This window comes from Chrysemys picta, chromosome 14, assembly GCF_011386835.1.
Source record: "Chrysemys picta bellii isolate R12L10 chromosome 14, ASM1138683v2, whole genome shotgun sequence".
NCBI classification, from domain to species: Eukaryota; Metazoa; Chordata; order Testudines; family Emydidae; genus Chrysemys; species Chrysemys picta.
Window position 1 is genome coordinate 9,442,738 of NC_088804.1, and position 12,364 is coordinate 9,455,101.

A 12,364-nucleotide genomic window follows, 5' to 3' on the forward strand; every position below is an offset into this window, starting at 1 on the left:
TTGATTTATCGGGGATCGATATATTGTGTCTCGTTAAGACGTGATATATCAATCCCTGAACGTGCTCCCCGTCGACTCCGGAACTCCACTGGAGCGAGCGGCGGTAGCAGAGTCGACGGGGGAGCCGCGGCCATCGATCCCGCGCCGTGTGGACCCAAGGTAAATCGATCTAAGATACTTTGACTTCAGCTACGCTATTCACGTAGCTGAAGTTGCATATCTTAGATCGATTCCCCCCCCACCTCCCCCCGTGTAGACCAGCCCTTAGATTTAAGAAAGGGAAGCAGGATAATCCCTAACACGAGCAGATTTCCCCCCCACAAACCCTTTGATTGTTTTAAATTTTTAAAGGTTGGCAGTGTGGCCAACTCTCACAATTTTAACCTGAGTCTCACGCTATTTGGTGTGTTTCTTAGGCTTGGTCTACACTACCCCCCCTAATTCGAACTAAGGTACGCAACTTCAGCTACGTGAATAACGTAGCTGAAGTTCGAAGTACCTTATTTCGAATTAGTTCAAACTTACCTTGGTCCACACTCGGCAGGCAGGCTCCCCCGTCGACTCCGCGGTACTCCTCTCAGCGAGCTGGAGTACCGCAGTCGACGGCGAGCACTTCCGGGTTCGACTTATCGCGTCCAGACTAGACGCGATAAGTCGAACCCAGAAGTTCGATTTCCAGCCGTCGAACTTGCCGGTAAGTGTAGCCAAGGCCTTGGAGACCCACCTCACAGAATCATGTGACTATCTGACAATCTCAGCTTTTGTGTAAAAAAACAAATAGTATGTTTCTATCTTTCACTGTTGGGGGAAAAAAGATTGAAACTGTGACCCGAGTGCTCCCTAAAAGTTAAAAAGCAGACGGTAAATAAAAACCTCAAAATTATTTAAAAAAAAATCTTGTGATTTTTGAGCCAATCTCTTGATGTTTGTGGACCTGACTCGTGACTTATATGGCAATACTGCATTTGCTTAATTCGCTTGTAGGTTCTCTGGGGCAGGGACTTTTTACAGCGTGTTTTTAGGGATTGCTCACCATGCACCGTGTTTGTACCGCACTAGCCCAGCACAATGGGACCCCATTCTCGGTTTCTCTCTCAGTGCTGTCATAATAAACATGATTAATAACAACATTTGCTTCACAATGTTTTGACCCCTATGCAGCTGTTGTGCACTAATGCCCAAGCACCAGAAAGTGAAATGGACTAGAAACAGAACACGAAAGTAAGTCAAACAGCTTCAGAATCCCAGGCGCTCTTATTTATTCAATAATCACACATATGCTCTCATTAAAATGCATAAAAATATGTACAACAGTGAATGTTTCCAACCAATGAAAGAGGAAAATAAACTGGAGTAGAATCTCAGCATGTCCAAATGTAGAAGTTACAGTGTTATCAATACAATGATAAAACAGGCAAAGAAATCTGTTTTTACAAGTGCTATAATTTGTTTTTAGAATTTTTGTTTTACTGAGTGGGTGCTAAAAGCACAGAACTTCTGCAATAGCTGTTTTTGAAGGTGACAAAACTGTGATCACAATTCAGTGCACAACGCTGCCAACGCTGGAAGAAATCAACTTGACTTTTAGGTTCCCAGCCTGAGTGTCATAGATTTTCAGGCCAGAAGGGACCATTAGAATCAGCTAATCTGACCACCTAAACTTCTGGGAGGAGACCATGTAGGCAGAGAACAATTAATGTGTCCCACACATGTTCTCAGAAACCTGCTAAGGGCAGAACTCAAACTCACAGACGCTTCTTGGGTTCAGTAGCCACAGCAGGTCACCCGGAGTCACTCAGCTGCCGTTTGCTAGGCTGGCAGTTAGAAAAATCCTATTTTCACTTGTAAACAAAGTAAATTCCATCTGGAAACATGGAAAGGAGATACAACCCAGATCCACCAAAGCACGTGCTTAACTTTGAGCGCATGCTCAAGTCACACATGCTCAAGTGCCTTACTGAATTTGGACCTAAATATGGAAGCTCACTGGTGACTTTGGGCTCCCCTGCCCCATCCCTTTTCAGAGTATAACCACGCTGCAACCAAATGAGTCATAAAAATCAAAACCAAATATGCACCTTGGGAAACTTAACACTGATCTTTCAATAAAAACAATCACTCCCCATACTTCATGGAACAGTGGGAACCAGCAGGACATGTGCTCTTCACTTATCAGCACTCGTCATTGCTAAAAAATGCTTCTTTTAATACAACAGAATGCAGCTCCCAATCCAAACCACGGCTGTAAACAAGTCGATAAATAAACCCATTTCATTTCAGAGATTAAATATTTACAGTACCAAACGTACAAGTCAGCCACATTGCAATGAATGGGTATAAATAAGGTGCTCCGCATGGCTCCCATCCTGCCACTGGATATGCATGGACAGTCCCTTTGACTACATGCTCACACAGATCAGATCGCAGGATTGGGCCCATGTAGCGATTGCAGCATTTCATCCAAGACCACGCAACCCCCCCTTCACCTCAAACAGGTTAGTGCAATTTCAAATAGAGGGCCCCATTTAGCATTCCAAGCCCCGTGAAACAGTTAAAGCAGTATGAAAATATCTTTCTCCTGGAATAGCTTTCTCCTGCCCCCACCCTGAAATACCTCTCACACTGTATTTACAATTTTGTTCTATGCCATTTTGCAGCCTCCAGACTTTGCTCATTATGAAACAGTTATTTTCTCATTGAAACTTGATCTTTACGCGATCAAAATGTGAAGATTGATCTTTGATTGCTTGACAATAGGCTGATGTTCACACAGTAGTGTGCAGAATCAAAACAAAATGCCAAGCAGTCACCGGTTTGTTGTGAATATTTTGCCCAGCCTTAGAAATGATATTGGTCTGAGGGAAACATACACCATATTCAAACAACACATTGGAGAGTATTTGCAATAGGGTGTTAGGTTCTAGCTCCTCACACTGAGATGCAGAGTTCTTCTGACTCATCCTGGTATCAGGTCTTATGGTCCTGTATAAAGATACAGAGCTAGTCTTCTGACTCACCCTGACTGCCAGATCCAGTGGATCTTATTGGCTTCAACCCAGGAGTATAAAAGATTAAATCTCTCTTTGAGGTAGACGGGAACTAAGGCCAGGAACAGAGAGGTCTTGCAGGGAGTAACATCAGAATAACTAAACTCAGGAGGAAGCTTAGTTTGAGGTTTATATAATAGTCAGAGTTACCTCTGTGTTCTAAGAGCAGGGCTAGAATGCCACATGCTTACAATATTTATTTTTAGAATTCTGCTTTCTCTGTTTCTCTAGGCTCCTTTTCAGTGCAATTCACCAGGATAGCAGTAGTGGTACCTGGCTTACCTACCCTACCAAATCAGCTCTTAGTCATTTAATGTTCTTCCTTTATTAAAAGAATGAGAAATGCAATCTTGCATCTTGCTTCGTAAGACTTTCTTCAATGTTCTTGGGTACTGGATTGTTCCAAAGCCTAAAACGACATCGCATGGGTTATTAGTGGTTCGAAATATCCCCAGATACCCTCCCTCCTTCCTGCTGGGGTGCAGTTCATAACTGTCTGCTCCTAATCCACAGGGGCTGATTGGTGAGGGAGGCCTGGGCCATTGGCACGCAGGCCCAGTGGTGAGAGGGGTCTGGGGGTAGCACTGCTTCAGAGGCAGAGCTGCAGCTGGCGTTGGGCAGCACAATGGCTTTTTACCTGCCAGCTGGGGTGGGATGAGTTGTCTATCTTGGGGGAGAGATTTCTGATTCAAAAGACGAGGGTTTATTGTGGTATCAGAAGTGGGAGGAAGAGCTGACCTAATAAACCCGCAAAAAAATATTCCAAAACGTAACGAGAGGGAGAAAGCTGGGATGCGGTCATTCCTAGGTGTAGCAGGGAACAGCCAGTTATGCAGACGTGCCCAGCGTGATACAGCAGCAAAAGAGACCAATGCCGTTTGGACCAGCTTGTGCAAAGACAAAGACGGGGAAGAGTCTCTCTCTATACAGCTCTGCTGTGACTGCACTTGGCATAACCGTGCTCTGCCCTGGGGGCCCCGTTACCAGGCGGATATTGTCAAATCGGAGGGAGTTCCAAGAACAGTAACAAGAATGATCACAGGGCTGGAGGGACTAGGGAAGAGGTTAAAGGGAGTTCAATACGTAGAGCTTGGCTAAGCAAGGACTCAAGCTGGGGGAAACAAAGGGGTCTCCAAGCATGGGAAGGATGTAGACACCAAGAGCGAAGATGGGTTGTTTGGCGGAGAACACAAGGGAGTACAATCGGGTGTAACAAGATGTAGAAAAATGGAAGGGAAAATGCAATACCAGGATACGCTTCCTGACAGTGAGATGTATGAAGCTGTCTAATAGCCTCCCCAGGGGAGTGGTGGGAGTCCCCTGGAAAACCAGAGCAACAGAAAATGCATGGTAAGGACCAATCTCACACTGGCCGAAAGGATGGGCTAGATGGGACGTAGGCGGTGGTGTTGTAGCTGTCTCGGTCCCAGGATATTAGAGATAAGGTGGGTGAGGTCATATCTTTTACTGAACCGACGTCTGTTGGTGAGAGAGACAAGCTTTCGAGCCACACAGAGCTCTTCTTCAGGTCCGGCCCAGCAGAAGTTGTTGCAATAGAAGATATTACCTCACCCACCATGTCTCTCTGGATGGGAACTCCATCACTTATTGCTATGACTGCTTCTGAGAAGGGCGAGCTACTCTGCGGGGAAGAGTCGGTCTGGGAAGCCCACAATGTTTTTAGGTCTGGGCCCAATTTAGTGTCCTCATCCACTCCAGCGAACCTAATGCTGACTGGCCAGTGGGGCGCCATCACCCTTACAGAAGTGCTACTGCCCCCAGACCCTGGTGCCACCTGAGATGCATGCTCACCGTATGACTTGAATTCCACCACACTTGGCGAGCTCCTCCGCTAGCTTTGTGGCACCCCGGGCTGAAATGCGGTTATTGTCCAGACTTTCAGAAAGGGAAAGAGAATGTGCAAATGGTTTTCAGAACAGGCTAGGAAAAGATCGGCTAAGCTTCTGCTATGTACCACAGGCTGCAATGCTCTGCGACATGGGTCAGGGTCAGAAGTTCTCCTTCCTCCTTTCCCTGTTTGCAAAAGCAAAGGGCACCGCGGCTGTTCACCATGGCCTGAGATTTGCTAGCATGGACCCCTGCATTTATGCAGAACCTCAGTGGATCCCACTCCAGGATCAGTGCCAAGGACTGTCAGGAACAGACCCCCTTGTTGCAAACATGGCCTTCTTGCTAGTGCCTGTGGGCTTGTCTCCACTGCAGCAGTTGGCTGGAGGGAAGTAGGCTCCATTTTGAAGTGTGGCGGCTCTCGCTGGAGTTACTGGACTCAAGCTAGCCTAACTTGAGTGACAGTGACCACATATCAAAATACTGGGAGTTACACAGAGCGACCGGATTAGCAGCACACACTGACCGGATTAGCTGCTGATAGCTGGCGTGGTGGCATCCCCACTGCATCGCTAGCTTAAAGCACCACTTGACTCTCGCTAGAGATTTTTGTGTGTGGCTGGGAGTTGAGTTAGGGGTAACACTCAAGCTATAATTCCAGTTAACTGTGCTGTGAAGACAAGCCCTGAGTTACAGCCAGTGAAACTGAGCATGTAACAGCCTAAGGCTATGGCTACACTTGCAGATGTAGAGCGCCGCCCTCGGAGACCGCAGCAAGGAAAGCGCTGCCGTGTGTTCACACTGTCAGCTGCAAGCGCACTGGCGTGGCCACATTAGCAGCTCTTGAGACGCCACAGAGAGCAGTGCATCGTGGTAGCCATCCCAGTGTGCAAGTGGCTGCAGCGTGCTTTCCAAATGGGGGGGGGAGGGTGGAGCGTGTTGTGTGTATGTGGGAGGAGAGACTGTGTTTTGGGGGGCAGAGTGTGTCAGCATGCTGTCTTGTAAGTTCAGACAGCGGCAGGGGGAAACCCCAACATCAGCTCCCATCCCCCGCCTCCCTCTCTCACACACACACACACACACGCACAAACGCCTGCCTCTGCAGCAGGGGCATTCCACAGTAATGGGTTGCTTTGTGTCCTGGCAGATAAGCACGCTGGCGGTCAGAAACGGAGCTTTGAAAGGGGATATCTGCATGCCTGCCGCCGAGTTCAAAACAATGACCAGAATGGCCACTTGACTTCAGGGAATTATGGGACGTTTCCGGAGGCCAATCACAGCGCAGTAATGCAACACGTCGTCCACACTGACACCTGGGCGTTTCAGCCAGGGCGCAGCAAGCTTTATGCTTCTCATGGAAGTGGATTAACCAGGAGCCTCCAGCGGCTGAGTCCAGGCGCTCTATGTGCCTTGCCAGTGTGGACACCTCAGGAGTTAGGGCGCCCGGGGCTGATTTAATGCACTCTAATTTGCAAGTGTAGCCAAGGCCTTAGAAACCAACTAATGCTTCCTTGGCCCCAGATGAATGAAACAAACATTTAACAATGAAAATTAAGTTTAACTACATCCATTTTATGGTGAAAAACCTCAAGAAAACTCCTTGTTGAGCCAAATCCTCTCTCTCTCTCTCTCTCTCTCTCTCCTTTCATCGTAACTTTGAATCTCAACTCGTAGTCAACAGATATTTCTTTAGTGAATATAATTACATGTGTACTTGCAGTGCATTATTGAGCTATTAGATGTCTTTCTGCACTGTGTAGAGTTCTAGGCATAGTTTGGTCCCTGGTAAACAAAGCAGACTAAGCAAGAACTCAAGCTGTGTGGAAGCCTATTTTCTCGTGTCTACAATTTATAGCTATTTCCTTTAACAAATGTCTCCTATTTAATAAGGTCTGTGATTCCATATATGGAAATTCCCCTGGGGCAGTACTTGATATTGCCACGTCACACTCACTCTAGCATCCTCAGCCTTGCCATTCGCGGGAGAACCGTGGCCAGCTCCAGGGCACCTTCATCACCAAGACTGTTCCACGACAATCTAAATAAAACCAGAAACATCAGCTGGTTGGTCACCTGAGGCAAATGAAAGTGTAAGCCCCAGAGATACAGCAGCAGCGCTTTGGTGCAGTCTCCATCACATACTAGCACAATGATTTTAGAGAGCCAAAGTCATACAGTGAACCACAAGATTTTAGCAAGGGAAAGCGTTTATTTTGCTCTGACCCTAGGGGGAAACTTTCCCCGTCACAGCCTCAGGAAGCTTTATTTCCCCCCTGCTTTCTACTCTTCCCCTTGAGGAACTACCTCATGGCCACAATATCTTCCTATGCAAGACAGGACTCCACAGAACTGAGTGGGGTGCTGCTCATTCTGTGGGCCAGCTGGCCCGGGGAGTGAGACTAATCAAGATTCGGGTCTCCTGTACATCAGCTCAGAACGGTAGAGCAAGGCAGCTCCTTGGTCTGTTCATGGTGTTAAACTGTCACAGCAGGCGGTAGCTAATGGGGCCCACAACAGCGCCCGTAAAATTCTCCGACCTGCCCTTTATTCTGAGCTCTGTATAACAGGATTTCATGTGACCTTTCAGAGGATGAGAGTTTTTGCTTTCTGGTTTGTCACCGAGGGAGTTTTTGTCCTGACTGGAAGGGGACAGGCTCAGACTCCAGCCGTCAGCACCCGCTGAGCAGGGGGACGTTCCAAATGGCGTAGCGGTGAGACTCTATGAAAATGGGGGGTTTGTTGCAGTAACCGCAACTGTTAGTCGACATCACAACTTTTTAGAATTGCTGCAGATTTCCGCACTGCCAGCCCTTGGATGCTGCTATCCGCGGCACAGACTAGCCCTTCTGCAACCGGCTCCGTGCACCTTGTCGCAATGCAGAGGCACCGTTTCTAGCCAGGCGGTTCATCTTGGTGGCAGGGAGCAGAAGCGCATGGAGCCGGCTGCAGAGAGGCTGGTTCCTGCCTCCGGCAGCAGCATCCAAGGGCTGGCAGTGCTGAAATGAGCCAACAGCAGTTTGGCGTGGCAGGAAACTGCAGCTCTTACAGGGGGGCAGGGTATGCCACTGCTACCTCTGGGGCAAGGGTGCCCAGTCCGTGTGCCCCTGCCTGCTCCGGGTTGCGGTGGCAATTCCCTCCTGGGGGGGGAGGAAGCAGGGCTGGCAGCAGGGCAGAGTTGTGGCTTTGGCGTGATTACACCATTTATTATAAAATCGGGACATTTTGCAGGATCGGGGCCTTATATTGTAACAATTTCCTGGCCATTTAGGGAATTCACAAGTGTTACTCTGTTGCACCCCATGGCCACTCAGAGCTTCCTGGTGACAGAAGGGTTAGAACTCAGGACTGCCTGCTCCAAAACCAGAAACTGATAACACTACAGCTAAAGGAGACTCTTCCTTACCCGCTAGCAGTATAGGGGCTGTGACACATAGCTGAGCAGTTCTGATTCCATCCAATGGAAGGCAGTGACACGCATACACAATAACCAGTTCAATACATATCACCTGAGTGATTGTGAATGTAGAAAGTCAGCTGCGAGCCCCTGCTAGACGGTTAGGGAATTGTCGTAATGTACACTGTGCTCCCATTCTGATCTGGTAGTTTTTCATACCCACTTTACAACGGGGCAGGGCAGCAGAGAATCCAGACCAGTAACCTGCTTCTCTCGCTCTCATACGAGATGCCATGATGCCGGCAGTAAGGGGCGTCCGTTAAAGAGGAAGGTTTGGGTTTCATTTCCACTGACCCGCAATTTCCATTCAGGTTTCAATAAGATACCACGAGAGCTAGACAGGAATGAACGTGCACAGTAACCAGAAGACAGGCAGGTGCTAACTAGTGTGAAATGGATATTCGGGCCCCGAGGCGAGATATATACCCACGCCCTGCACTCACATGATCTCTTCAATGACGGGACAACGACTGAAGCCGAGGGCAAGATGTTTGGAAACGCCATCGCTGATTCCACACAGTTTCAGTCTAAAGGGAAGCAGGATTTGGAAACACAAATGGAATTGCTGGTCCACACGGCCGGCAGGCAGTTTATCGCAGGAAACGTCAGGGACTCCATTCGCCTGTCTGGAATCCCCTTGGGAACATCTACGCCATGTTTTACAACCCGTGGCAGCACGCCTCGGAGCCCGGCTCTACGGACTCCGGCTCGTGCTGCTGCACTGAAAACAGCTGTGTAGACACTGCGGTGAGGGCAGCGAAACCTACCCCACCCCTAGGCTTCGGAAACAAGCTCCAGCCCGAGTGTCTACACAGCTGTTAGAGGCCCCACTCTCTGGGTCTGAAAGAGGCAGGGAAAGTGACTGTATTCCGCCATTGTGCTCGCTCATCAATCCATGGGGCTGCCTGAGGCCAATTCTCCCCTCAGTTTAAATTAGAGCAGCCACAGACCACACCCCCTGGACCAGCTGGTGTCGATGGGCATAGGTCCACTGAAGTCAACACCAGCGGAGAATCAAGCCTTGCTGGCTGGGTCACCGCTGAAATCTTGTTCAGAGAACCACCGATCCACTGTGCCTCACGCAATTGGACTTACTCAATCTTCCTGAGCCGGGTGAATCGTGGAAGCCCCTCTGACAGGGTGCGGATGGCGCCTTCCCCAAAGCTGTTCTCTGACAAACTGCAAGGACAGTCAGAACACACTGAGTGGCTGTAAGAAGCTGTGATCAGAGAAGTGACACTGAGCTGCTAACGCTGGCAAAAAGCAACCCCATTCCTTAACAAACAGTAGTGCTGAGGTGAGGGCTTGAGAAGAATAAAGATGGTCAGTGGCTAGCTTGGGACTCGGGAACCCGAGGTTCAATTCCTGGCTCTGCCACAAACTTCCTGTGTGACCTTGAGCAAGTCACTTAACCTCCCTGTGCCTCAGTTCCCCATCTGTACAATGGGAACAATAGCACTGCCCTGCCTCACTGCGTGTTGTAAAGGTAAATGCATTAAAGACTGAGAAACGGGCCATGTCAGCACCTAAGATAGAGAGATGTTGCTTTGTAAAACACACCCGGGATCAATGGTTCACTCTGCCCATTTGTTTGCAGTGGGAGAGAATAAGTCATAGGACAGTCTCTAGTTGGTGTCTCCGGGGCTGAACCAAAGGTTATCTCAACTCTTTGGAAGTGTAAAGACATCGCTGACAGCTTGAAGTGTATCCTGGGGCAGAAGGCAAGTGCATTCTCACACTTACCAGCAGGTGGCACCCTGCTGTCATTTAACCTAGAGGTTGCTGATGAAATAAGCCAGGGCATGGCATCAGGGCAATTTCATTTGCCTCGAATTTCATGTCCCTGTCAGTTTTATTTTGGAAAATTATTTACTTCAGATGTAAAGCATCATGACCTAGAGGTTTCAGAAGGAGTCCTTTAGACTGAAAGAAAGGCATCCCAAAGCTGTCTGATTATTTTACGTGTTACCTCCTGTCACACACAGCATCCCACATTTGGGCCTAGGCTGGCGGGCGGAAGGTGATGCTAAGAGAGCAATATCCTGATACCAGTGTCGCAAAGAGGGAATATGCAGGGAAGGTCTCCCTGAACACGCTCTGTAAGTCAGTGCACGAAGCAGGATTGACCTACAGGCTCTGTGCATTTGCACAGGGGCTTTAAACTCCATGGGTGAAATCCAGGGCTCAGTGAAAGCAAGTGGAGTTTTGCCATTGATTTCAACGAGGCCAGGATTTCACCTACATAGTTGTAAATTCTACACGTAACTGTGTACTACTGTTTGTACGCTAAGTGTACATCTACACTACCCCCCCGGATCGGCGGGGAGTGATCGATCTATCGGGGATCGATTTATTGCGTCTAGTGTAGATGTGATAAATCGATCCCCGAGCGCTCTCCCGTCGACTCCGGTACTCCAGCTCGGCGAGAGGCACAAGCGGAGTTGACGGGGGAGCGGCAGCAGTCGACTCAGTGCCGGGAAGACACTGCAGTAAGTAGACCTAAATACGTCAACTTCAGCTACGCTATTCTAGTAGCTGAAGTTGCGTATCTTAGGTTGATCCCCCACCCTAGTGTAGACCAGGGCTTAGTTTTACAGGGAAGCCAATATATAATCCAGACCAACAGGCAGAGGTACACCGAGTCCTACTTCTTAACACATCCCTATTAATTCCCAACAGCACCTACCTTATCTCTTCTAGCTGCTGGCATTCAACCAGGCCTTTGGCCAGCGGTGTTCCTCCAAGTGAACCAATGTTATTGGACTGCAGACTGGTGAGAGAAGAAATTCAGACACAAACTTTTCAGAAGAAAACTGGAACAAATCCTTGTATATGCGACTTCCTGTCAAAGAAACAGCTGCTTTTCCAGAACTGATTCAACCGGAATCCCTATCTTTGACATTTGCACCCTTCTTTATGAGACCTTGAGAACAGCGACAAACCAGTGATCGGAATGTGGCTAGCAATTTGTACTCTATCGAGCCACTCCAATGTACCTTCGTTCACCTCAGTGCATGTGGAGGGTGAAATCTTGACCCCACTAAAGTCAAACCAAAACTCCCAGTTGACTTAAACGGGGCTAAAATTTCACAGGTAATCTCCCCTTGCTTTTCACACGCGACGCTCATTCACAAAGCAGCTGTAGTTAAACAGGGAGATTTAGCGCTACATTAATAAATGATGGACAAAGATCGGCCAGTCACCATAAGAGGCAATGCCCCCAGGAAATTAAAAGCTGCATGGCACAGCGTATTTGACCTGTACCCATGGCATGGGGGAGTTTGGTCTAAGATAGTAGAGAGAAAAATTAGGGTCGTTTAACTGTTTTGCTGCTGTGGGAGAGCAGGGCAGTGTTCTATTGATTAGAGGCTTGGCAAGGCTTCCACCTGAGGATTAAAAACTTAGCACTACTCAGTTTAGAGAAGAGACAAATAAGAGGTGAGAAAATAATGACGGGCCAGATGGATGTGCCTATTTACCCTCTCGTCAGATGAGAACAAGAGGACACCCAACAGCATTAATATGTAACATATTCAGAACTGATTAAAGGAAGTCTTTTATACATTTCCTAACTAATCTGTGGAACTGATTGCCACAAGGTATTTACCGAGGCCAAGAGCTTAGTGGGAATGAGGAAAAGTTTTTATGATGGAATGACACTACCGTAAAGACATCTGGCAATAAATAGTAGTCAAACTGTGTTAGGAAGCATTGGAAGCAGGTAGGTAATGAAACCTGGTCTTGGCAAGTCTTTGTTCACTTCATGCATTTTAGATTTGTTTAACCATGTCCCCGATTCATTGTTCTCCTGCTTCCATTTTCAGTCTCTTTTTTATCAGTCCCAGGATTTCCGGGGTGCCCTGCCTCTTGGAATGTGAGTACAGAAGTGGAAGCAAGCACTTACTGAAGGATCTTCAAGTGGCACATGCTAGGCAGAGAGAGGGAGAGTCTCGCTGCCGTCTTGTCTCCGACATGGTTCCTGGCTAATCTGAAAACAATATGAAACATTATTTAT

General features: G+C 48.1%; 1 protein-coding gene across 4 annotated transcripts in view; it reads right to left on the reverse strand.

The window, feature by feature from the left end:
• Positions 1 to 1,235: 1,235 nt before the first annotated feature.
• NLRC5 (NLR family CARD domain containing 5) overlaps positions 1,236 to 12,364 on the reverse strand; it is a 99,414-nt gene continuing 88,285 nt past the window's right edge. For 3 of the 4 annotated variants that reach the window (XM_065566953.1, XM_065566952.1, XM_065566954.1), the window contains 7 exons: positions 12,254 to 12,337; positions 11,036 to 11,119; positions 9,445 to 9,528; positions 8,793 to 8,876; positions 6,850 to 6,933; positions 4,860 to 4,943; positions 1,236 to 3,456 (listed from right to left, as the gene is read on the reverse strand). In XM_065566953.1, coding sequence (XP_065423025.1) covers positions 3,375 to 3,456; positions 4,860 to 4,943; positions 6,850 to 6,933; positions 8,793 to 8,876; positions 9,445 to 9,528; positions 11,036 to 11,119; positions 12,254 to 12,337 — 586 coding nt within the window. In that variant the 3' untranslated portion in view covers positions 1,236 to 3,374. Of the gene's footprint in view, positions 3,457 to 4,859; positions 4,944 to 6,849; positions 6,934 to 8,792; positions 8,877 to 9,444; positions 9,551 to 11,035; positions 11,120 to 12,253; positions 12,338 to 12,364 lie in introns of those variants that run through there. The other variant, XM_065566955.1, reaches the window with a different exon arrangement.